Raw genomic sequence first — 25078 nt, forward strand, 5'->3', positions numbered from 1 at the left:
AAAGTATCTGAGTTTACTCCCACTCAGCTGCCAGCTGAGCGACAGAATTGTACCGCGTGCTGCAAGGCCCGCCACGGTTTTAGGGACGGAAGACAGCCTGGCCATTAGCCCATTCGCCGTTTCAGGTCGGTGTCACCCGGCCTTACTAAGAGAATAGAATAACCAGACTACCAGCCCTCGCGTGTTCACAATATCTCAATATCCAAAACAAGACCAATAACATACAACCAGTATACCCATAATCAGGATCTTACTGAATCAATCCTGATGTGCCAATGGCACTCCCTGGGCTTGTGCTTTTGAAGCGGCACACAGTCGCTTTGATAGAGTCTGCTTACGGGCACTTGTGGTTTTTTGGGAGGGATTTTAACAGAGCCCACTGCTAAATCCCACCACGCCCTAGGCAGTTCTCCCTGACTCACAGACAGCTGGGGAGGGGTCGTCAAGCCCTTGGACATGGTCCATGCTGTCCCTACTGTCCCTGCTGCCCCCTCCCCTATGTAGTACATCAAATTTGGCACCTTTAGTGAGATTTGTATCTCTTTTAAGACCCCTTTTTCGACATGTCAAACTTCATGATTTCGCAAAACAAGTACACTAGAGTACATTTCGGCGATTTTTGATCGAACTGCCCACCTTTCGGGTACTTCCAGAGGCTGGTTTCCTTGGGGAAGCGGTCACTTTTCGGTCAATTTCAGTATCTGCTGTTTCTGACTTGGTCTATAGCGCTCTAAGTTCTGGTGGGTCCTTTGCTATAGCGCAACCGTGCGCACGTGCGCACTTACACAGCTCCGCTACGTCAATAATGACTGCTCTAACTGTACTCCAGCAGGCTGGAAGAAGGGCCCCATCGAACTCAACATTTTCCGGAAACACTTATTTAGTCGCTCTAGGTCGTGCCGCGGTGGCATTCGATAATGAACATGTGGCCAGTTCGATCTGAATCCGTCAAAAAGTGGTTCAGTGTATTTATTTTGTAGGATTGACATTGCGCAAGATGGGTTCAAAGAGTGAACCATAAAAGGCCACTTACCCACGGAAGCTTAACATGTCGCAAGATTGAACAAAAAGTGGCAACTTCCCCAGAGGATCGTACGTCTTGCGTTTCCAAGGCTGGTTTCGAAGGGAGAAGGGTCGTTTGGCCGAAACCCATTTGGCCGAATTCCACTAGGCCGAAAGTTATTTGGCCGAACTGACCATTAGGCCGAAAGGGGCATAAGGCCGACAGGGTCGTTAGGCCGAAAGAGTCATTTGGCTGAAAGGCCAAACGACCCTTCCCCGTTTCGAAGATTGATGGCATGACATTTCATGATCAGTTTTCGGAAACTTTTGAGAAACTTTTCGCTATCATGGGCTACTGAATAGAGCCATTTGTTACGAGCATTTTTCACCATTAGTATGTTAAAAGTTGAAGGTAGGCGATGAACTAATTAGAGAAGTGTTGTAAACAAAGTCACCAATCCGGCAGGCCAACAATCTACCAAATTTTCGACGTATTTCGACCTCAACAATAAGGCCGTTTACAGTATCTCGTACCAATTCAATTCAGGTACGAGACACCGAAGACAGCCCTACTGTTTAGCTCGAAATACTTATCTGTAAAGTTACAATCAAGTGGTAGAATTAAAAACCCAGAATAATCCACCTAGCGGTGATGGTGCCTTTCGCGTGTATTATAAAACAAGAAAACACATAGGAAGTAACAAAAAAGCACATAAGAGAGGTGAAAATTAGACTTTGGGGAGATAGATCCAGTTATTTCCATCAATTCACATTTATTTGCGATCATTTGAATGCATTGCATTAGTTTAAAAAAAATCGATTTTGAAAACAAAAATCCCAAGGGGGGGCCCTTGGGAAAAATAAAAAAAAAACAATGTTTTTAATAACTCCGGAACGCAATGGCCGATTGGGCCAATTTTCGCTTTCAATTTACGTATACTTAGTATACGCGAAAGGCAAAAAGATAGTACTAGCTAGTCTGATGAAAAATGGGCCCAAATTTGGTAACTCGTGAAGAAACGATTTCCGCTAAATAAAAAGGCGCTGATAGGTAATCAATTGCAGCAAAAACGGTGTTTGGGATGTGCCTTGCATGAGACAGATTATTACAAAATGTATTACTAAATATATCCAAATGCTTACGCCACAATACTATGAATTATCACTTAATGCCCTTAATGTAGGTGTGCTCATTTCCACAAATTCACCCCAAATATCCGTCACTGTCAGGGTTTTATTGCATCCCTGCCCTCTCAAGAGTCACTTCCGACCCGGTCAAATAAGCCGATCCGTCTACGATTCTTGTGGGGGCACTTGAGTTTGAACGTGATGCGCTAAATTGAACAGTTCCGTGTGTTCTACATATCTTCCAACTCGTTGGCAAGAAGATTAACTAACAGCATGTCGGCAGTAGAGTGCGCGGGTGCTGCATTGAGTTCCGAAAAAAAAATGTTTAACTCGTGCCGAGCAAGTGCTTCGCCTTTCCATCACCGCACCATTCATGGGTAACCCAGCCAGAGAAGACGAGGAAACAACAGCTGAATGGATTTCAAGGGTCAACGTGTGTTCACTTTGTGCATATGCTTATAAACGTAGCGTAGGTGATAGAAGTCTAAGACGCAACACCAAAATGAGCTGGTACAACGCATAAGGTTTCGATATTTTTGATCGGTCGTTGTAGAAGCCAAAGTTTGTAAAATCTATTAAAGTGTTTATTTTTCATTTTAAACTTCAATAACTATGCAACATGCGAATATAATGTGACAATTAAATGCCATTTTGCATCCATTCAAATATGTATATTTTCATAATACCATGATTCGATTTTAGTTCGATTTATGAGTTGAGACTTTTTCAGCGACATAGAGTTGGGGATGTCCGTAATAGCCCATTCTCCTGCACGGCAACAACAGCACATTTAGAGTTGAACCATTTTTCTTCTTACCGACACGGCCGACCAGCCAGCCAGCGACGTGTGTGGAGTAACGACTTTTCGAGTGTAAATATAAAATGCTTCACCGGCTGGGATGGCTTAACTAAAATTAGCATCCTTTTTGCTTTTGTGCTATGATTTAAGATACTGACTGGTGAACAGGAATCGTTCGAGGTTTGGACCGAAAAATTTACGAGGCGGCGAGGGTGCCTTTTTGTTTCGATGCAGTTCTATGATCACGCGTGCAGCACTTTTGACGACATAAGCGGCAGTGATGGCTCAATAATGCAGGGCGACGTAAACATTTTATTCTAAATCCAAAAGTATTAGGGGAGATCCATAAAGTACGTCACGCAAAAAATGTCGACTTTCAAGCCCCCCTCCTTCTTCTTCATACTTTTTGTATGAATCCTTTAACATTGGTGTATCGTCACGCTTGACCCTTATAAAATAGGACTACAAATTAATTTAACCTTCTGATAGTGCTAAGCATTCTCATTTGAAGTGTTTGGATGTGACCCGGATTTGGCTTAGCACAATCTTAGGCATTTCTCATCCAAATTTACCAGAAATAATCGCGAGCTCATAATCCAAAACAGCGAAACAAAAATCAATCATTAATATGCTATTCTCATTGACCAATTTAGAATTAATTCTCGTAAATAGAAAACATTTCCACACGCTACGGTATATGAGCAAATTGAAACACCTTCCTTTTGTCAATGCAGAGAGACCATTTCCCACTCTTCCCTTCCGTAAAGGTCATTCGATTGATAGGGGAACTGTTCCGATCACCATCTCATTGAACATATCTCATCGCAAAGAAGTACAGCACCAATTTCGTCGCTTCTTTTTGGCAACATGCGTGCTTACTGCTGAAAAAATCACAAAAATCAGAAACAAATCAAATTGCTCGTTGCTTTGTTTTTGATGGGTTGAATATCGAAGTCATGAGATGAATTCTAGAAGCAGTTCCCATATGTATCGTTACAAAAAATTCCCTTCGGTCGCTTTAATTTTATGTCTATATAATTTATACTTTCGCATCTAATGCTGACATGGAAATGTACATCTAAGATTTAAACCTTGATTAAACTGCCTAGTGTTAATTGTTCCTTGCATCATAAAACATAGTATTTTGATAACAACAATCGAACCCATGATCCGATTAGGTTCAATAAAAATAGAAAACAAAGGGACAATGTCACCGTTGAATGCAACTTGTTGCAAGCAAATTACATACTCGCACAGTCATATTTTATCGAAAATAACATTTACCAGAAAGACACATTTTCCTGAAAAAAAAACATTTCCCCGGAAATAACAATTCTCTAAATGACCTGTTTAAAATAAAAAGATTACATACGCACATTATGCTTTCAAGTAAGTTCTCAAAGCAGCGTTTTGCTGCGACTAACTTGTTGCTAATATAAAGGGTTATTGCTACTGAACTTTATCTCACGACTCCTATGTTTATTCCATAACAAAAAACAAAGCAATGAAAACATATTTTTTGCAATTCCTGATCATAATACCTGGCTTACAGTTGTCATTTGAGTGATAAAACGGCCTACTTTTCCATACCAACAGAATGGGTGCTTTAATGACCATTATGCAACTCAAATGGGTTGAGACAGTAGTTACTTGACTACATTTAGCTGAATAAGTTTGGGTGAGTGTTTAAATAGTGTACTCTAAGCGTCTCGTAATAAATGAAATGGTTTGTTGGATATAACATCACAATTTTTCAAAGGCAATTGTATTCATCGCTTCATAGCTTTTCAAGCTACGCAATTTGGCACGATAAGATGGAATCTTATTCTTCTCTGCCGCAACATAATTTATTGGCATGAATGATCATGTGGAGTAAATTCGATTGTACAATTTTGGTATAGATTTATCATATTAAAGCCCATTTTTCGTCATTGCAAAAAATAGCGTGTGCAACTCGTTGCAAAACTCGATTTTTTCAGCAAGTAGTATTTATCGTAGTATTTATCCAACTCGGCAAGCCTCGTTGGATAAACGTACAACTCGTGCTGAAAAAATCATCTTTTTGCAACTAGTTGCACAAACTACTATTAATTGCTTCCTATTTCTGTGATTTTTTCAGTACTGAGCACTATAAAGGAAATGGGGATAGTTCCCCATCTTGCTATTCGAGAAATCTCAAAGGATGCCAAAGTCCAGAGGTAGGAAAAAAGCCATATAGCTCAACAGCGTATCTGCAACGATATTCTACAAAATTGTAAATAATACTCCTCCTTGGGGGCATTCGCAGACACTCAATTTCCTTATTGCTTATAGCGCTTTTATGCATCTGGTGAATCTATGTAATTATTATATTAAGCAGCCCATGACAATGTGCGGCATACATTATTTATTAAGTTTACATCTAAACAGATAACACTGAATCAACAATTTGACGTCACAATGTACGGTTCGAGGCCGCATCTCTCCATCCTCGGATACGCCCCACGCTCGCCAAGTCGTTTTGCACCTGGTCTGCCCATCTCACTCGCTGCGCTCCACGCCGTCTCGTACCTGCCGGATCGGAAGCGAACACCTTTCGATCACCACACATTCGTCCGTCAAGATGCTCCCATCCTTATCCCGGCACATTTCGGCTCGCGGCACGAAGCCTTTGCGGGATGCGTTGAGCTTCTGATAGAACTTGCGTGTATCTTGAGAACGGCACAGCTGTTCCATCTCCTCACACTCCGCTTCTTCCAGGCGGCGGTTCTTCTCCTGAAAAAAGGCGGGTCTGCTGTTTCCGCTTCCGTCTATAACGTTCCACGTTCTGCCGGGTACCTTGCTGCAGCGCGACCGCCCGCGCTGCGTCCTTCTCCTCCAGAATCTGTCAGCATTCTTCGTCGAACCAATCGTTCCGTCGACTTCGACCCATATACCCGACGTTGTTCTCCGTTGCGTCGTTAATGGCTGCTTTGACTGTATTCCAGCAGTCCTCAAGAGGGGCCCCATCGAGCTCACCCTCTTTCGGCAACGCTGCCTCGAGATGCTGCGCGTATGCAGTGGCGACATCAGGTTGCTTCAGTCGCTCTAGGTCGTACCGCGGCGGTCGTCGGTACCGAATATTGTTGATGACGGATAGTTTTGGGCGCAGTTTAACCATCACCAGATAGTGGTCAGAGTCGATGTTAGCGCCACGATATGTCCTGACGTCGATAATGTCGGAGAAGTGCCGTCCATCAATCAGAACGTGGTCGATTTGTGATTCAGTCTGCAGTGGTGATCTGTTGGTGTTGGAAGTAGGTGCTGCGAATGGCCATATTCTTGGAGGCGGCGAAATCAATTAGTCGTAGGCCGTTTTCGTTCGTCAGCCGGTGAGCGCTGAACTTTCCAATAGTCGGTCTAAACTCCTCCTTTTGGCCAACCTGAGCGTTCAAATCTCCTATGATGATTTTGACGTCGTGGCTTGGGCAGCTGTAGTACTCACGTTCCAGCTGCGCGTAGAATGCGTCCTTATCATCATCAGTGCTTCCGGAGTGTGGGCTATGGACGTTGATTATGCTGAAGTTGAAGAACCGGCCTTTGATCCTCAACCTGCACATTCTTTCATTGATCGGCCACCACCCGAATACGCGCCTTTGCATATCGCCCATCACTATGAAAGCTGTTCCCAGCTCGTGTGTGTTGCTGCAGCTCTGGTAGATGGTATGATTACCTTTAAACGTTCGCACCATTGATCCCTTCCAACAAACCTCCTGCAGCGCTACGATGCCGAATCCACGGTCCTTGAGCACATCGGCGAGTATGCGTGTGCTCCCGATGAAGTTGAGAGATTTGCAGTTCCACGAACCGAGTTTCCAATCGCTAGTCCCTTTCCGTCGCAGTGGTCTTCACCGATGGTTCCGGTCCGTACTCTTTTGTTGATTGTTCGTCGCTTATGATTTTTTAAAGGCTGGCTTGCAGGGCCTGACACCAAACCCCCTAAATTTCCGGAGGACAATTCCTCCTTATTTCCGGTGGACCATGGTGCACAGTTTCACTTAGAGTCCCTCGCTGGCACTCGGACGATGATCAGCCGCCCCTAACATGGAGAACAAACGCTGCACCTCCGGAGAGGAGCAAACCCCCCCTTCCCTGTCAGCATACGACCATAGTTCCCACCGGGGTTGGTTACCCGATCTTCCCTAAGGTTGCTCGTATCCCGGCCAGCACCGCGGGGAGGTAGGGATAGGAGTTGCTGGGTAAGAGGCTAAGGACCGCGAGATGGGGTCTATTTTATTCCTTTAGGTACGCGAAGTACCAATGGTACGCTTTACCCAGCATTTGCCGTGCCAGCATTAATGTGTATTGAAACTTCGCTGAAGACACCTATGGTCCATTTCATCATTTCAATGACTGAGAGGTTTATTCCATGTTTCGACAAGGGCTCCCATGCGGCATCCAATGTGGCATCCGAAGACAAGTTGTCAAAAGCATCCAAAAATGATTGATTTTGTGCAACTGCATTCGCGATGTCTTTCCAGATTGGCAAGCATTTTGAATAACATGAAGAGGTAAGTTTGATAAACATTCATCACGAATGTTCTAAGCATATCACAAGAAATGAGGGTCTAAAACTATTTGCTTCTTCGTACACAGCACGTCCTCCTTTTGGGATATATATGAAAATATGCCCAGTATCAAAACTGCTTACGAAAAGATTTTTTTTCAAAACATGTCTGAAGCAGAACGGGATAAATTTCATCATCTCCTGAAGATTTATAAGGAACAGTACTGCCCATTGAATCGATTCAGTAGTTATTATTGTACGTATATATCAGAAACATCCGAAAATTCTCTCGTTATCCTGGGAAGTGCGTATCAAATAAGTGCTCTGACGTTTCTTTGTCTGGGGTTAAAAAATACGGGTTGTTATACGAATAAACATTTTGACGGGAAAGGTCTATTTCAGCAATCATGAAACCAAATCAATATTTTATCAAGAACGTCAAAGTCGAATCACACAGTACACTGTAAAAAACGCATAATGCGAATCCATATAGGTGACAATTTGTTGAAAACTAAATAAAAACATACTCATTATTCCATTCTTATTTAACACCAAGTTGAGATTGAATAAGAGTAGCCGATTATCTCGGAGAAGCAAAAAGTCAAATACGTAGCGCCGTAGCGTGCGGTTGGCCAGGTTGGCCCTCACCAAAGGTGCCAGGCTTTAGGAGGGTTCCGAAATTAAGTTTTCAGCTATATGAGATATACATATGTTTTATAAGTTATGGAGCAATCAATAACAAACCAACTTCAAAGCCTAAGGTGCCCGTCAAAGTTAACGCGATGTGCGATGCGACGCGACGCGACTCACGCAATATTTGTAATTAATTTACAAGAAGTAGAAGTAGAGGCCGTTATGCTCCAGTATTAACGATAAACTTTTCATTTGCATTCGATTTCTATTTTCCAGAGACTTTTTCGTATACTGATATGATTAAGATTATGTCGAGATCCGTACACTCGATGCCTCACTGTAAATATTAATAATTTTAATTTGACATTTCATCTTAGGTATATACTGGCTACACTCACATATATGTCCCATATGAATAGGAAATCCAGCAAAGATGGACTGATGTGCGATCATAGGCAGTATACTAGTAAAAAATAAAACGAGGATGAACTAATCGACTAAGTCCTACCTCAAAATATTGCATATTATTGACCCAACCAAATCCACCAGTGCTTCCAAACTACTGATAGACCCACATCAGAAATAAATGTATCTCAATCCGAATAAAACGATTGAGGACTTTCTTGATCCGACTAGGTCCTATCGTTATTTTGATCATTGATCCATTCACACCAAATTTTATTGAAATCCCAGTAGTAGAGTTGGATTTGCATTCATCCGAGTAGGTCTAATGGCGATTCCGAAGATGATCCAATCCTTTCCAAAGCAGGGGTTTTCTTGATTCGACAACGTCCGGTAGCGATTCGACCAACTGCCAGTTTATGCGGAAATTAATTAATTTATTATTAACTTTCAATTAAAACGATAATCAAAATGCAAACAACTAATGTGAAATATTCGTATATTTGAAATTTTACGAGAATGCATTGGACTTGATGTAGTTGGGTCAATAAAATCCAAATCTAACATGCGTCGGTCGATGTTCGGAATCACTATCGGATCTATTCGGATCAAGGAAAGTACAACTCTAGAGTGGGTCGGACAGTGCACAGTGGTTCGCTCCAGAACAAAGGTTGGCCAAAACCTCAAAATGTCCCTAAAAATAGGTTTTATGTTTGTATTGTGGTTTTTTGATGGTCTTTATCACACACAGACTTAAAGATGGGTGTTGGAGCTCTACTTTGGCAATATATAGCCGTGTTTTTGGCATCCCTGGGGTAGTAAATACTTCCATTTTACTGCTAAATTCGCCTTTTGAAAACAGATCGTTTCGCAACAAAGACTATCTCACTTGCTATAAAACTAGTTAGTACTATTCCATTTAATTCCACCACTTGATTGTTACTTTACAGAACCGTATTTCGACTTTAACAGTAAGGCCGTCTTCAGTGTCTCTCACTTGACTCAAGTGGTGGAATTGAATGGAATAGTACTAAGCGGTACTAACTCGTTTCATGACAAGTGAAGATATTCCACAAAGAAGCTATTAATATTTTTTTATCAAAAGACTTATTTGCTGAATACTGTGCTAAGACAAGACAAAACAAATAATTTTATGCTGTGCTAAGACGAAACAAATAATTTTATTCGGAACATCCTCAATTATGGAATATTTTTGACAAAATGTTGTATTTGAATTGAATCAATTAATTTGAATGACAAACGAACAACTTTTATTGCAACTGTATACTTACATTTGTATTCTTTATAATCTTGATTCGAAACAGGCTTTCTTTTTTGCTCATTTCAAGGTATCTGTCTTTTCTATAATTATGAGCACTAGCAGAATAACTATTTTCACAAATATGAGACAGTTCAGCTTTTCAGTTCAAATCTCAGTACCAACATTCTCTATTGCTCAGTGCAAACATTCTCTATTGCTGCCAAGAAGAGTGTGTTACAGCTCAAACATTTAAACTTGAAACTCTTGATATGTAGAATCACTTTAATGGCAAAGTATTGAACAATGCCAATTTGCTAAAAAATACTAAGAATTTTCATTTCATTTTCTGCTTTAGAAAAGTTTTCAGCATGATTATGTAATTCGGATTATTAGACATAAACAAAATCCAGACAATAAAATTCAATTGAAAGAAATCTAAAATTCGTAGATTCGCGGATGTCAGGAGAAAGTTTTGGAAGTAAGAAATTTTGTCTGTTGTATCTTCTAGCCTTTTGGGAAGAAAACTACTCAATAATTTCATTATCGCTCATTGAATTATCGCTTTCATTACACATGTGTTAAATGTTATATAATTATATCAAATGTTTCAACTTCAATCAAATAATTTAAAAAAGGGCATTTTTAAGGTTCTTGTGAACAAAAAATGCTCACTTGTAAGGTTTTAGTTAGAAATAGACCAAAAATACTATGTACATTTCGAACTAAACCGTTTAAAAATCAGCTTATCGCAACTTTTCGCAAAACAACATAGTGATTAATAGAAAGCTATTGTTTTAAGCTTTGTAATGAGAATAGAATCATTGCGGGCACTCATCGGCGCCTATACACGCTAACAATCAACTACTCAGTGCCTGGCTAATATTGACTCATTTTTGCCGTCTCCATAGAGTAGACAAACATTGAGTAAATCTGTTTTGGGCGTTTGAGGTTATTTTACTCAGTATATTTTGTAATAATAAGATGACTCGATTTTGAGTAAAATCGTGTTGTTCGAATTTAAATTTCGAAGATCTGAGAAATCACAATTTGAAGCATTTTCCATTTTGTTTACGTGGGAACAGTTCATCAGACGCGAGCGATTTATATTTTGCAAATGAGCGTTTTCGAAAAAATAAAATCTGTTCGCAGTTGAACAGTTCAGCTGACATACATGAGTTCCCTGGTAATAAAAGTGATTTTCGCGCGAAAGAATATTTTACGGTGATTTATTTAGCATTTCAATCTCATCTTGGATGAAAAACAACGGTGTGCTTCTATTTGAAAAAGATCCAATAAGGATCAAAAGTCAGCAGAAGATAAAAATAATTGTATGGTTTCATCCAAAGCGTGACTGAAATGCCTAATAAATCGCCGTAAACAATTATTCCGTACAGGATGTTACGAGAGGTTATGAATAAAATCGTTTCAACCACTGAGTTAAATGTAAGCAAATCCATTCCACAATCCCATGATCATCATTTATTATTTATGCCGTTTATAGCGCTTTAATCAAATTTGAGTAAAATAGTGTTCACTCAATATTTGGCATGTCCCTTTTTAACAAAAATGAGTTGAATTCAACACAATTTTGAGTAGCTGAGGCTTAGCGTGTACTTTTGGAGAGCTTCAATATGAAACATATGAGTATTTTAATTAATTTTGTATTTAAAGTTAACTTAAGTTGAGTTCTGTCACCTATATTTAACATAGACATATTATTTAAGACACTGACAATGCAGTCTTGAAATAATATTGGGGTTACGATGTAATTGAAGCCGTGCGATGCTGATCTAAACGCGTTGTCAAACAGCGTTTTCATTCGAAAATCAGCATTCATGTTGAATTCAAAATGATGTAACAACGTCAAAGCTCAACAAAACTACTTCAAATTTTGAATTTGAATCACGTAAGTATTATATAAAATGAGAAAAATATAATTCCAACGGAAACACGAATTTCAATTTTTGAGGTTTTGGCTGCTCTCGAACCATTGTGCAGTGGTTTGGAACCACTACTGGACCTGGAAGGGTTAATAAAATCCCACTCTAGAGTCAGATGTTCGATGGTCAGAATTGCTATTGGAACTAGTTCAATCGTAATCGTCATCGGACCTATTCGGATAGTTTGGACCACTGGGCTTTGATGAGAATAAAAATTCAGCTCTGAAGTGGTTTGCTCGATACTCGAAATCGCTTGTCCGATTCGGATTAAGATGCATTTGAAGTCATCAACGGATATTTTCCGGTCAAGATAATTCAACTCTGTGTCATGCAAAAATCCAAATCAGGACTAATCTGATTTTGATTTTAGAAGAAACGAAATCCCTAATTAACACTGATAGTTAATAAGGACCTTTTTTCTGATCAATAAATTAAATAATTTATTTACAGTCCCATCCCGATTTTGGCAACACCCGTTTTTGTCTACCCTCGATTTTGGCAACACCCGTTTTTGGCAACATTTTCTTCCCGATTTTGGCAACAACCTCGAAAATATTTTTTTTATTACTTTTTAGAGCTAAAACCTTTTTATTAATATCTAATAGGATAAATAAAACCAAAAGTGAATGTCATTAGGGTTTATATGCGTATTATGGGCTCTGTATGAATAGTGGGCAATTACACTGAATTAATGAACCACCACTCGTATTATCTTGTTTGCAAAATGTCTATTGAAACTTTTCTACTATTTTTATTCACGTTTTCCATGTCCCTATTCACACTACCCTAATCTAACCAGCCCACCGTAGAATGTCGTATTTTTTGGCATCTCACTGATTTTGTCGTCGATAAGCTGACTCAACATCCATTAAGCGAAGCCCGCTGTTTACATCACAATGCAACCGATACTGCATGAGTGATCCAGGAACAAGCAATCCCAGTAGGTTTAATTGCTAGTGATTGGCACATTCGATTTTCTAAATGCGCTGTCGCTGTCAAGTCGTTTTGCTCATTACGTACCGAGAAACTGTCATTTTATCATTTTATCCGTCTTTCCGCTGAATTTCCATATAGAAAATAAGCAACAATTTTATTACAAAGAATCTTATTGTTTAAAATTTACACAAATTTATCTAGCAATTAATATCAGAACACTGTTGGCTTTTCCATTTTCCTGATGTGTCAATTGCATAACGAGCCTTTTGATTCCAGCATGCTTGCCAACAGTTCAACAGTAATGGCAAGAGTTTGGTAACATGTAATCGTAAGGCTCTCAAGCAGGCATTGAAAATAATCAGATCATGAGAAAAAATCGGATTAATCTAAGGCAACTTGATGCTTTTCGCGGGGCAAGTTAAGTTAAGATCTTTGAAATTGGACGTTAGATGATTTACCGTTTAATGGTCTTTAACACTCACCAATGGAAGCCTATCGAGTGAAGCGAATCAATGCAAATCAAGACACAACAATGAGCGTCGTCCCGGTACGCTGATAGCAGAAGCCATTCAAGCATTCTAAAAATGAAGACCTGGGAGTCTGGGACTCTAGAACACTGAATGGGAGGCGTTGATACTTTCTCTCGACTATCTTATCGTTGCTTACATGGATCCCGGGTAGACGAAAATGGCTCATTAACAGTAAACGATATTGATAACAAACATGATAACTTGTTTGAAATAAGAGTAAAAATAACAAGCGAAAATAACAAAAAAAATTACCGAAACGTCATAAAATATCAGGTTTTGCCATTAACAAGAACTTATCAATATCTTGAGCTATTAGTTTGTTCTTCTTAATAGCAAAACCCGATATTTTTATGATATTTTGGTGCAAGTTTTTGTTATTTTCGCTAGTTATTTTTACTCTTATTTCAAACAATTAAATATCATATTTTGTTATCAATATCACGGTTTCTACCCGGGATACCTCACCACGGCTTGGCTTGTTAGACAGTGTTGCTAATTGTTTATCACAGCAACGATCGCTCCTACTCGTTGTTTGGCATCCATATGAGTGAGGCAGTTCACTCATTGGCTATGGATGTAGCATAGATTGCAATACATCAATGCTCACAATGCTCACTCACACTTCCAATTTCTGCTCTCGAGTGTTCTGTTTGTGATGGCGAAGTATCAGAAGTGGCTCCTGTGAAGTTCCCATGAGATCGCTGGTGTAATTCTAGCTGCTTCGATAGGCGAGTGATGCGTCACATGTGGTTTTATTATTATTTATTCAGCCTAAGGCCGGAATGGCCTCTACGGTACATAACAGTCGTCTACGTCCACTGCTGTACGTTACCAGTCACGCAGTCTACGGAGGGTCCGTAAATTGTCTTCCACCTGATCGATCCACCTGGATCGCTGCACACCTCGCCTTCTTGTGCCTGTCAGATCATTGTAGAGAACCATTTTTACTCCAAGTGCGCGTTTGTCCTCCACAAGCATAGTCCAGATCTCGTACTTACGCTTTCCTGACACGTTGCGTCTCCGAATTTGTCTGCTGATATCGTTATCGGAGGTCAAGTGAGCCCAAGTACACGAATTCTTCAACCACCTTGATTTTGTCGAATAGCCGTTGTCTTCTCTTGAGCCTACTTCGTCTTCAACGTATTAATCACTAGTCCAATCTGCTTTGCTTCCCTCTTCAGTCTGATGTAGGATTCTTCCATCTTTTCAAAGTTATAATAATGAAAGTAGAGCATGGAGAACTGGAGTGCGATGACGTGCAGCGAGCACCAGTAGGTTGACTGCTATCGAGTGTCAGAGGTGGCATGCCGCAAATAGTCCTCCAGCTTCGACTTGGCCACACTATCACTCGTAGTGCGAGGTGCACATAGTGCTCATGGATCAATCATTGCCGCCTGAAATATTTCTGGGTTGAGTGCTAGGACTAGGACTAGGACCGACTAGTGCAAAGGGATTTGGTTTTAGTGAGTCGAGTGTAGTTAACCCATACACCCAACCGGCGGTTGTTAGATTTTCTAACAATTCTGTTTAAGAATCTACCAAAACCTGTATAAGAATTGGGCATATGCGAAATTTTATACGATTCTTATACAAAAATGTAAGAAAACCTTACAAAATTGTTAGATTCTTATACAATATTTGTATAAGAATCTAACAATTTCGCATATGCCCAATTTTTATACAGGTTTTGGTAGATTCTTATACAGAATTGTTTGAAAATCTAACAACCGCCGGTTGGGTGTACTCGCACTACACTTGACCAATGTGCAGAATGCAGATTTCCGTTACCATTTTCTAAAACAATGGAACGTCCTATGCCTTGCGTTCTTTTTTTTTCCATAATGTCAGCAAAAATTGTGCCCAGCACTTTACTCTCAATCACACCGACCACAAGATAGTTTGCCTCTATCAAAATCCATTATATAAGAATTCGAAATTTGTAGCACATCTTGTATCCGTCGGTGGCTATTTGATTTATATAGTGAATTATGATAAAAAGCATTTCCGGTGGACTAAAATTTATATGAGATGTCATTTTTTTCACTACAATTTTTGTAAGGACATGGCCGACACTATTGTTAATTTCCAATATCATTTATTAGTAAATTTTATTATGAAACTGGCGAATTTGTTACATTATCGTTTGATTACAATTCTCGAGTTTGTTTCAATTTTGTTTGAGCTACAATCTTTGAGTTATGAATAACATCGCAAAATTGACAATTATGATCGCTTAAACACACCTGCATACTTTGTAGTACATATTCTAAGTACTTAGCTTCAATCATGCAAACAAAAAAAATTGAAATTTTATATGAAATTTTTTTCCCGTTTTTGGCAACATCCCCATTTTGGCAACATTAAAATCCGGTCGTGTTGCCAAAATCGGGAAGGGACTGTATTTGTATTTTTTTAATTGACTTATTTTTGTTGTCTAAATGGAACGTTAGAGCTAAAAATTGTCAGTCGTTAAAAAATCTCATCAGACGTTACAGAAATCCTAAAGCGCTGATATCGAAATCAAGTTCAATTGTTAAGATGGTAGCTTCGTTAAAACGGCGATTCATGGCCACTTAGCAGCTGTTATCAGTGTAGCTGGCGTTCTGTACTGCGTCATACAGCAAAGCTCAAAGCCTCAATATTCGGTGAGGTTCGTAAAGTTAAATCTTGGTTAGCAAATCGGGGTGTCGTACTGCGCTAGCAGAAGTTTGGCGATGAAAACTATTTCCTCCACATTTCTCCGATGGCCAAGGGTTTCCAGTTCCAACAAGCAACAGCGATCAGCGTATGGTGGCAAATTTGGCTGGTTACTCCAAGTAGATAATGCAGTGCATATTTTATGAACTTGCATTGAACCGAACAAACAGCTTGATAAGAATTCCACTCGTCAGACCTACTAAAAATGTTATTGGAATAAGGGCCCAGTGGAAAAAGTCAAATTCAGAGGTCAACATAGCCAACCGCATGCTACGGCCCTACCATCAAATGATACATCATTGAACCAATACAAATCAATTTCGATGCACTTTAAAAAACTATCATCAGCAGTACTGATAGTTAATGCAAGGCAATTACATTAGGTTAAGTTCGACTTCCCTAACTGTCACGGTTCTCAATATATCGTTTGTCACATTAATCACAATCTGTTAAAATTTTCCCGCATCTAAAAACGCAATTACTGCGATCCGCCTCGCTATTCGAATACCCTACTTATTATTTAAGCCTTGAAGTATAATAATCCCAATTGTATCAATAAGTTCTATTGTTAAAAAAATAAGCTATTTGCTAAATCTCTTGCTACATTTTCCTAATTTGTAAAAAAGTTCTATCTTCTAGTAAATCTGATCGTTTTTGTTCCGGGCAGTACATAATTTTGTTAATAACCTGATAAGTCGCTTTTCGTGGTTAAGTAAAATTGCTTGCTATCCACAAAAAAAACATATTTTATAATCTAATTCAGCCACACCACACCATTCTTCACGTAAGCCAATCCCATGGTCACACGTATCCTTGAGGACACACGATAACCATTTCCCAAATCCCCCAGAGCTCGTGCCAGCCATCGTTCAACATGCGTCCTCCAAGGCCAGCTGCCCGTTGACTTCCATCGAACGAGGCACACATCGACATCGGCCGCTCATGACCGACTCCCAACTAATTGAGATGTTTCGTCCCTATAATGGCCATCAAGGCAAGTTATTAACACTCCCGAACCATCCGTATCGGTTACTGGCTGCTACCACTGATGCATCATCCACGTCGCCTCAAGGCCGGCCGCACCGATTGCATTTGCGAGCTCATCCTCTTCAAAGATCCTTCTTGTTTGTTTTTCTTTCACACGCTTCGTCCGTCCCTCACCGGGGCCGTGAGAGGCAGCAACACAAAAAAAATCAACAAAATAACAAGATCAAAGACTTTGCTTTGAAAAGCTTCCGTGTTGTGTATCACCCCTCCGTCCGACGTCGCACCACTTTACCTTCTCCTCACCGCTCTTTTCCCATTTACTCCGCAAGTGTGAAGATGATCCTTACGGTCCGTTCGTCCGTCCGACGTCGTAGATAGGATCCTTGAGTCGACCACCGCGCGCACACAGTGACAAATGCGGTCGGGACGGACTGTGAAGATTGTGCGAAGCGAAGAAGGTGATTTCCAAACATCGAGTGGTGGGGGTGGAGTAGCGAGAGAGAAATTTGGCATCGAAAAAAAAACGGGAGAGAAAGAGAAAAAAGTGCCGTTCGAATGTGGTGGTGTGGAAATAAAAATGTGCTTCCCCCTCGGAAAAGCACAGCTCGCTTTTTTCGTTTGGTGAATGACGGACAGGCGACTGTGCCTCAACCGTGAATGAAAAGGGAGCAAGAGTGAGCGAAGGAGAACTGGCGCGGTTATTGCGCTGCGGCGGATCGAGGACGAAGTAAAGCGTGCGAGAGAGCGAGTGAGGTCCAGTGCGGAGGGGTGGAAAAAATGTACATGTGGAAAGCCAAACAGAAAAAGTCTGGTGCTGTGGAAATACTGCGAAGGGAACGAACACACACCCGTGTGAGGCTTCTAGGAGGGGTACCACACGCACAGAGCGATTGCTGGTGTATTCGCGCGCGCCGTCTGATGCCGTACGGAGTTAGGGAGGAATCGGTGAGCAATTTTTAAAAACAGTTCCATCTGAGACATTGTGTGAATTACATGTGTCCTGAGAAGCTTGGTCCGCGAAGAAGCTCGAACCAGTTTTGGGATTTTGTGTTTTGTTGAAAGCTCGGGACGTAATTCGCGCAGATCTTGAAAGATCTCTGGAAATCGATCAATGTGAAATTTCGAAGGTTTCGAAGGTCGAAAAGTGTAAAACGGCTTGGATAAAAAAAGGATTTTATCAGTACTGAAGTGATTTGTAACGGAAAAGCACGCGTTGTTCTGAGATCGTATTTTGCAAACGTACGCATGCTTGGAAGACGCTACCAAGTTGTACGATAGTGGAGTGAGGAGTGTTGCAACTGTTGCCATTTGATGGATTAGACTGGCCTCGAACGAAGGATATCTGAGTGAAGAAAACAAGTGAACACTGTGTGGTACAAGAGTTTATAGATTACGGTTCAAGTTGGAATCATTAAGTGAAACGCAGATGCATCTTCCGGCTAGCAGCGAGTGTCAATCGCCTACAGCAGCGGCCAAAAGCATGAATGACATGTTCTCGAATCTTCACGACATGCTGCAGGAGTACCACGGAGAGCTGGTGCAGACCGGCTCGCCGGCGGTCCTCTGTTCAGTACTACCGACGCACTGGCGCTCCAACAAGAGCTTGCCGTGTGCCTTCAAAGTGATCGCCCTGGATGACATCCAGGACGGCACCCCGGTCACAATTAAGGCCGGCAACGACGAAAACTACCACGCCGAGCTTAGAAATTGCCACTCTGTGATGAAGAATCAGGTGGCAAAGTTTAACGATCTTCGCTTCGTCGGAAGATCCGGTCGGGGGAAATCATTCTCGATCACGATTACCATCGGCGGAAGCCCGATCCAGATCGCCACCTACACCAAAGCAATCAAAGTGACCGTCGATGGACCGCGGGAACCTCGATCTAAGCAAAGTAAGTTTCGCGCTGTTTAGGGCATCATTTTCTATAGAAGTTCAATAACCCAACAAGCCACAACATTATTATCTACCACGGATGTGCATAGTTTTGGTTTACCGCAGTTAGTATTCAAAATATACACTGCCCAATTTGAAGGCAATCTAAATCAGAATCAAACTAGGTGAATTAAACCTGTAACATAAACCAAATTTATGAACGATTCTTTTTATGAAGGCGCCAGTTTTCCAATAAATTCATCCATTTCGATCCATGATCTGTTAATGTTGTTTGGAAATTAAGGCGCCAGTTTGAAACACTGCTAGTTCGTCTTTCTTATTTTACGACAGTATGGAACAATCGAACCATATGTTGCGCGAGCATAAATAGCAGCATTAAAAATTAATCGCCTGAATTTGGGTCGCTCCGTTCGTGTGCATTTCTTTCCCCTTTTTTTGGAGCCATGCCCGACGCAGACGGCTACGTCCGGAAAACAAAAGGCTTCCGGAAGTTCATCTCTTTGATAATTTAAACATGAGTCTCCGCCCCCACTTGCGCTTGCCGTTGGGAGATCAACCGAAGAAGAGTAGTAAACCAAAAGACTCTTGCCTTTGTAAACATTTGAATTTCACACATCTCAACTTACTTCTCGACTTCTACCATACTTCGGGGCGGTGTCGTTTGGCTTGTTGGGTGGTGCGCCACCATCAAAGAATTTTTCCACTTTTCTTTTGATATACTATCGCCTCATCCCAGCGAACTTCAAAGTATCACAACCGGATAACGATACACATAGGGTACTAATGTTTGCCATGTTTTTTTTTGTGATTTTCTCTTTTCAACAGATTTCGCCTACGGCCATCCGGGTGCATTCAATCCGTTTATGCTGAACCCGGGGTGGTTCGATGCGGCCTACATGAACATGAACTACGCCTGGTCTGACTACTTCCGACAGCAGCAACTGCAGGTCCAGCAGCAACAGGCGAGCCAACCGAGTCCGGTTAGCGCCCCTGGAAAAGGTAATTATGACGGTTCCTCTCTACTTTTATTGTATGGCTTTAAACTGATAAACGGCGGTGTCCAAAACTGTTGATTGGTGTTGTGAGTAGCAAAATTTGAAAACCCCAAATTTCTCAAACTCAAATCGTGCAAATATCATGGAAATCGACATGTTTTGGCATATTTGAAATAATCAAATACGTCTATGTTTTTGTACTATGGGTTTTGTTTTGATGAAAAACCCGAAAATTTAATCACAAGCAATTTTTGTTTTTCTTTATTTGTGGAGCTGATTGTATTCTATTTTAATCTTCACTTCACTATTCTTGAACATTTTCAAAAGTAAAACGAAACGAATGCAATTACCAAAAAGTCCTACCATTATACTTTTCCTGTAGATATTCGACATGAATTGTTTATCACAGGTTTTGCATTTGTGGAAGGGTGACAGGACGCCTAATTGACTCATCATGCGGTGATATCTGATTAACAACTTTATTTGAAACGGATCTAAGTGCGCTTCCATGAAGTACGACATGGTGAAGGTGGGATGTGATGCACCATGGACGTTTTTGCTATCGCATGCAAAAAGCGGGACCAAGCGGAGGCTGGATGCCAATTGGTTATAAAAAAAATCAAAGAATTCTCCAACACCAATCGTGAGATCAACTTCAACAGAGGCAACATGTCTGATCAATAAGCTGCACATTTTTTGTCCATTGATCATAAGAAACTTTTGGAAATCCCTTTTCGCTCTTTTGTTACGTGGACTAATTACATTTTATTTATTTTTCTATCGCCAAAACCTCAAACCCAGTCAACTCATGTGGTGGTAACCACTTTATCGATTTCGGATTATTAAACATCACGGGTCCCGTCGTCGTTCTGTGGCACACGTTACGTCGCGTCCTCTGTCAGTCGCCATCTGTACTGAATGGTGACCTGTGATGTCGGAGTGATCCCCGTTGACCGCAGTTGCAATTTCCAATCCGTATACTCTCTGTGCACAGACAAGCGGATGTTGCAGTCAATTTTTATTCTATTGAACAAACCATCTGTGGCATTTTTGACGTTTTCACGCTTTAAATATCAGTTCATCCTGAAACTGATTAGAATTTTGTAATTGCAACTTAATATGGGGCATAGTCTAAGAGATGCATTTGTTTATCTGTGCCACGGATATAGATCGGGCAGTACATGATGCATCATACTCTGTGTGTGTTCCTCCTCGGCCACCGTAGTGTGGTGGCATCCGGTGGCACTTTTGGTGTACCACTCCAAACGCACCAGCAACGATGGCCGCTTCAATCTCCGTATGTCCGCCCCTTGGAATGGGGCTATTTTTTGCCACTTTTATTTCCTTGTATACCGAAATGCATTTTAACTGTTAGTGCAAAGCTTAGTTGTTTAATAGGATAAATGGATTTTTTCTCGCACTCTGCTTTTCGCTCGTTTCCGAATGTCACACTTTTTGAGCGACGCCATTTTTCCCGATCCCGGCGCGGGTTGATTTTTGGACCGAAATCCCTCTGGTCGGTTCGGTCGGGTGCCAAGCAACCGAACAGAGAGGAGCCAGAAAAAAAAACTCAATTAATTTTAAATTACAATGAAAATGGAAAATTGTCGGTTTTGGATTGCATAAAATTTTGCGGAGTGCCTATTTTTTTGCCAGTTGCGGACTGCCTACTTTTTGGGGTTACTGAAATCCGCAAGGCTTACTACGGTCACCGCGTGAACCGAAATTTTATGCATCGATAACACGCCGCGCCTGAGTGGCGGTGAAAGGCTACACAAACATCGTTGGCACGACGCAGGGATCGAAACAGTTTTGCTTGTCTCGGTTGTCCCGGTGGCCAATGCTGGGGAATTAAAATTGCATATAAAAATCAATTCCTAGGGGATTGATTTTTTTTCCATTGCGAACGTGCACTGTCTTCTGCCATTCAGAGCTAGCCGTCTACTGCTTTCCGGAGCACCCTAGCTGCTTCCGGTATAATCCGATCAGAACGAGCGAACGAAAGCAGAAGAATTGTCGTTTCCTAGCAGCAACCATTCTGGCCACATGCATGCACTTAATCCCTCTTGGAAATGCTGAAATTGCTCACCCATCGAAGTCGATAAAAGATTACGACAGATCAGGACCGGCTACATGAACAGAGGAGGGATGTGACACCCCTTAGCTGCCATACAAATACCTTCATTTCAACTGAAGACTGTGCAATCCCGTTCTCACGAAATCCTTCTTCTGTTTTTCTTCCAGGATCGCCAACGCTACCAACGCCGAACGGTACAACTGGACCTCTTCTACCTACACCGCCAGCAGATTTTATGTCGCTTTCTGGAGCACCGGCATCTACGAACGGTCTTCCTACTCCAACCGGTCCGGTACTGCCCAACGGAGCCACGTACCTTCCACAGTTTCCCTTCGGACCCCACGCCGATCTGCATCTGAAATCTCCATTCCTGCCTTATGACATTTCACCACTTCGTGCCAACGGTCTCCGAGGACATCAACTATCCGCAACCCTAACCCTCTCATCGAATGACTTCATCTCCTCCTCACGCCTCTCTCCCGCGTCCTCACGAAATTCCACCTCCTCACCTCCCTCCACGCTCAATCAGTCCCAAATCAAAATGACCATCGAGCTCAACTCCACCAACGAGCACTCGTCCGCCGAGGAGTCCGACGACGAGCCCATAGACGTCGTGAAGTCAGCCTTTGTACCGATACTTCGACCGGCACCGACGTCGTCAGCTGATACCACCTCGGATGCCCACCCCCAGGCACCACTGAAATCGGAAACGCCCGATTCGACGACCACGACTCCCAACTCGCCCCCGCCTCCAGTGCAACCGCAGACGCGATGCGAACTGAAAGCTCCCTCCTCGAAGAAACCCCAACTCCACGAGCTGGCACCGAGCGAACCCTCATCGCCGGAAAGCACCAAGCTCAAATCGCCCAGCCTCATCATCAAACAGTCGGCGAAAACCGTTTGGCGGCCCTATTGAGAGTATCTGCTGCTCTCCAAGGTGCTACTTTCCCGACTCGGGAAGTAGCTTGTAGCCAATAATTCAGAGATCTGGTGATATTAATGTTAAACGATAATCGGTGATTTTAGTGAGTAGCAAACAGAAAGAAAGACGACAATTGTATATATAGTAAATCGCAATATGTGAATATGTTGTATAGTTCTACACCTAGCGCTACGTGAGATTTCTTTTTATACTAGATATAAAAATCAAAAATCGTTGTACATAGAACAGAATGTTTTCATTTGGGTAATCGGTGAATAGAGTTGTGATAGACTCGACCAATTGATTTCTCAGTTTTTATTTAGCAATCAAAAATACCTACAATCCAAAAAGTGTAAAGAAGAAATTAGATTTTAAACCTAATTTAAAACCTTAGTGAGTAAATGTTAAAACGCAAGAAACAGGTACATTTTTTATAGTACAAACACATGGTATTTAAGAACAGTCGGTAGACCGACACTGGAATATGCCGAAATGTGAGAGAATAAATCTTTATAAAAAAAAAACAAATCGACAACAATCACAACCCTCGCTTTTCATAGTCCGAAATGGCACATCCTTTGGCTGCGCTGCACTTCTCGTTTGGGGAAAATTGAACCCTCCGGCATTTGGCATCGCCACATCAATAAATCATACGTTGTACGTTCTTTTCTTGTTGCTCTTGTCGATGATGTCTGACTCCCGTGAACAGAGCTCTGACGTCAGTCTTTTTTGCGTCTCCGTCGGCGAGTCGATTGCTGAATATCAGAAAATTACTGCATAGGTTTTTTTTTTGTATTTATCTTTGTTGACAATTGGACCGAAAAGGTACTAAATCGTAACAAAATTTAAATATATTATTCTTTCCGATTGAGATCAATCAAAGCGATTCAATCCTATGGTCAACAGATTTATCGTGCGGTAGCAGAACGAAAAAAGATAAAAGCTCACGTGTGAGCCAATTCACTCTGTGCGGAAAAAGACATTGCCGACTGCGTCAAAGAGTCATCGTTCTCGACCAGGTTTCGTACACCCTTACGCTTATAATCAGTAGTTTGGCATTAGAAAACATGTGGGATCACAAATTATCCAGAAGATTAGGAAGAATTAGAGTGTAAGGAAATGTATTTCATGTTTTTTTTCATCCCCTCCGTGATTTCCGCATTTGAAGCTTTTTAAGCTATTTCCATGGAGTAAGTTTTGACGTAGGATTACATCCTTCGGGAAGATAGGGGGTCATTCTTCAGATTCAAATTTCAAGCCATCTTCCAACCGATTTCGGAGATTTCGGTATCAATCGATCGACGATGTTAAGATTTCGCGCTCCAATCAAAATAATAGATTAACTATTGAAAATTGAATTTTGCCAAGCACTGTTAAAAATTAATAAATCAACCAATCCCGTACGTGCATCACAAGCACAGACATCAAAATCGTGCAACCTACGGGATGGGCTTTAATCGTCAGTTCAATTAAGATTTCATGGAGAGCGTACACGAGGACTGCAGAATACTGTTGCAACGATGACGCCGGTAGCAGTAGTCACTACAGAAAGCGGATTATCATCAGTGGCTGTACTGTAAATGTATTCTAAATGGTAGCGACTCGAGGGCAGCAGCAGCAGCCAAGTGAAATTTTTACACTAGGTTCGGACTAACGTTTGGTTGCTATGAGTGACTGGAAAGGCGCATTGTGGGTTTAAAAACGATTCTTATCACATTTACCATTTTACACGAGAAAAGATAAAGCAAAAAAAATGCCTTCAAAGTGTAAAGAATAACCCCTTGGTTACGACAGGAAGTTGAAGTTGGTAGCAGTGAAAGCGCCGTCGGAGGGAGCCAATGTAAGAATTCATTCGTAGGGATGTCGACTCAAATCATCGAGTAGCTGACATTGGCGTCAGTAGTAGTAAACTAATATTATCATCACGCGCAGCACGAAAATCCCTCTCTTCTATGTGCGCGGCTAGGATCATGAAAATAGCCGTTTTGGGTGAATCTTCGTCCTTGTTTTTGTCCACTTGGAGCTAGTGTGCGAATAATTGAGGGCGAGTAATGGCGCTTGAACCTAGGCTTGTATGTATATGCCAGGGAACTAGACTAAAAACTGTATCTGATCCCTGGATGACGAGCCCTCTTAGAAAAGAGATGTCTCCGTATACTAAAAATCACCCTGATGATGCTCATCACCTTTTTCCAATGAACCTGCTTCAACATCTCGTAAATGTAGATGGCATAGCTCTACTTCTTTCCAGTAGGTGTTAATGGCATAGATTCCGCTTCGGTTGTTTTTTTCGCCATTGTCGATATTTTCTAAACCTTACTGTAACCGCTGCTTAACAGTATCCGATTGT

The 25078-nt window shown here is 41.3% G+C and overlaps 1 protein-coding gene across 1 annotated transcript; it reads left to right on the forward strand.

Annotated features, from left to right (window-relative positions):
• The first annotated feature begins 17506 nt into the window (after positions 1 to 17506).
• On the forward strand, positions 17507 to 23266 carry LOC134205556 (segmentation protein Runt). Its single transcript, XM_062680886.1, has 3 exons — positions 17507 to 18732; positions 19560 to 19733; positions 21974 to 23266. The coding sequence occupies exons 1-3, from the start codon at positions 18267 to 18269 to the stop codon at positions 22720 to 22722; spliced, it is 1389 nt and encodes a 462-aa protein (XP_062536870.1). The 5' UTR covers positions 17507 to 18266; the 3' UTR covers positions 22723 to 23266.
• Positions 23267 to 25078: the final 1812 nt, after the last annotated feature.

The sequence above is a fragment of the Armigeres subalbatus genome, chromosome 1 (genome assembly GCF_024139115.2).
Source record: "Armigeres subalbatus isolate Guangzhou_Male chromosome 1, GZ_Asu_2, whole genome shotgun sequence".
In the NCBI taxonomy this organism is placed as follows: Eukaryota; Metazoa; Arthropoda; class Insecta; order Diptera; family Culicidae; genus Armigeres; species Armigeres subalbatus.

Bases quoted from the DNA above. Each gene is read 5' to 3' on its own strand.
- LOC134205556 (XM_062680886.1), top strand. From the start codon at position 18,267: ATGCATCTTCCGGCTAGCAGCGAGTGTCAATCGCCTACAGCAGCGGCC. The intron at 18,733-19,559 runs GTAAGTTTCGCG...TCTTTTCAACAG, and splicing joins GGAACCTCGATCTAAGCAAA to ATTTCGCCTACGGCCATCCG. The intron at 19,734-21,973 runs GTAATTATGACG...TTTTTCTTCCAG, and splicing joins GGTTAGCGCCCCTGGAAAAG to GATCGCCAACGCTACCAACG.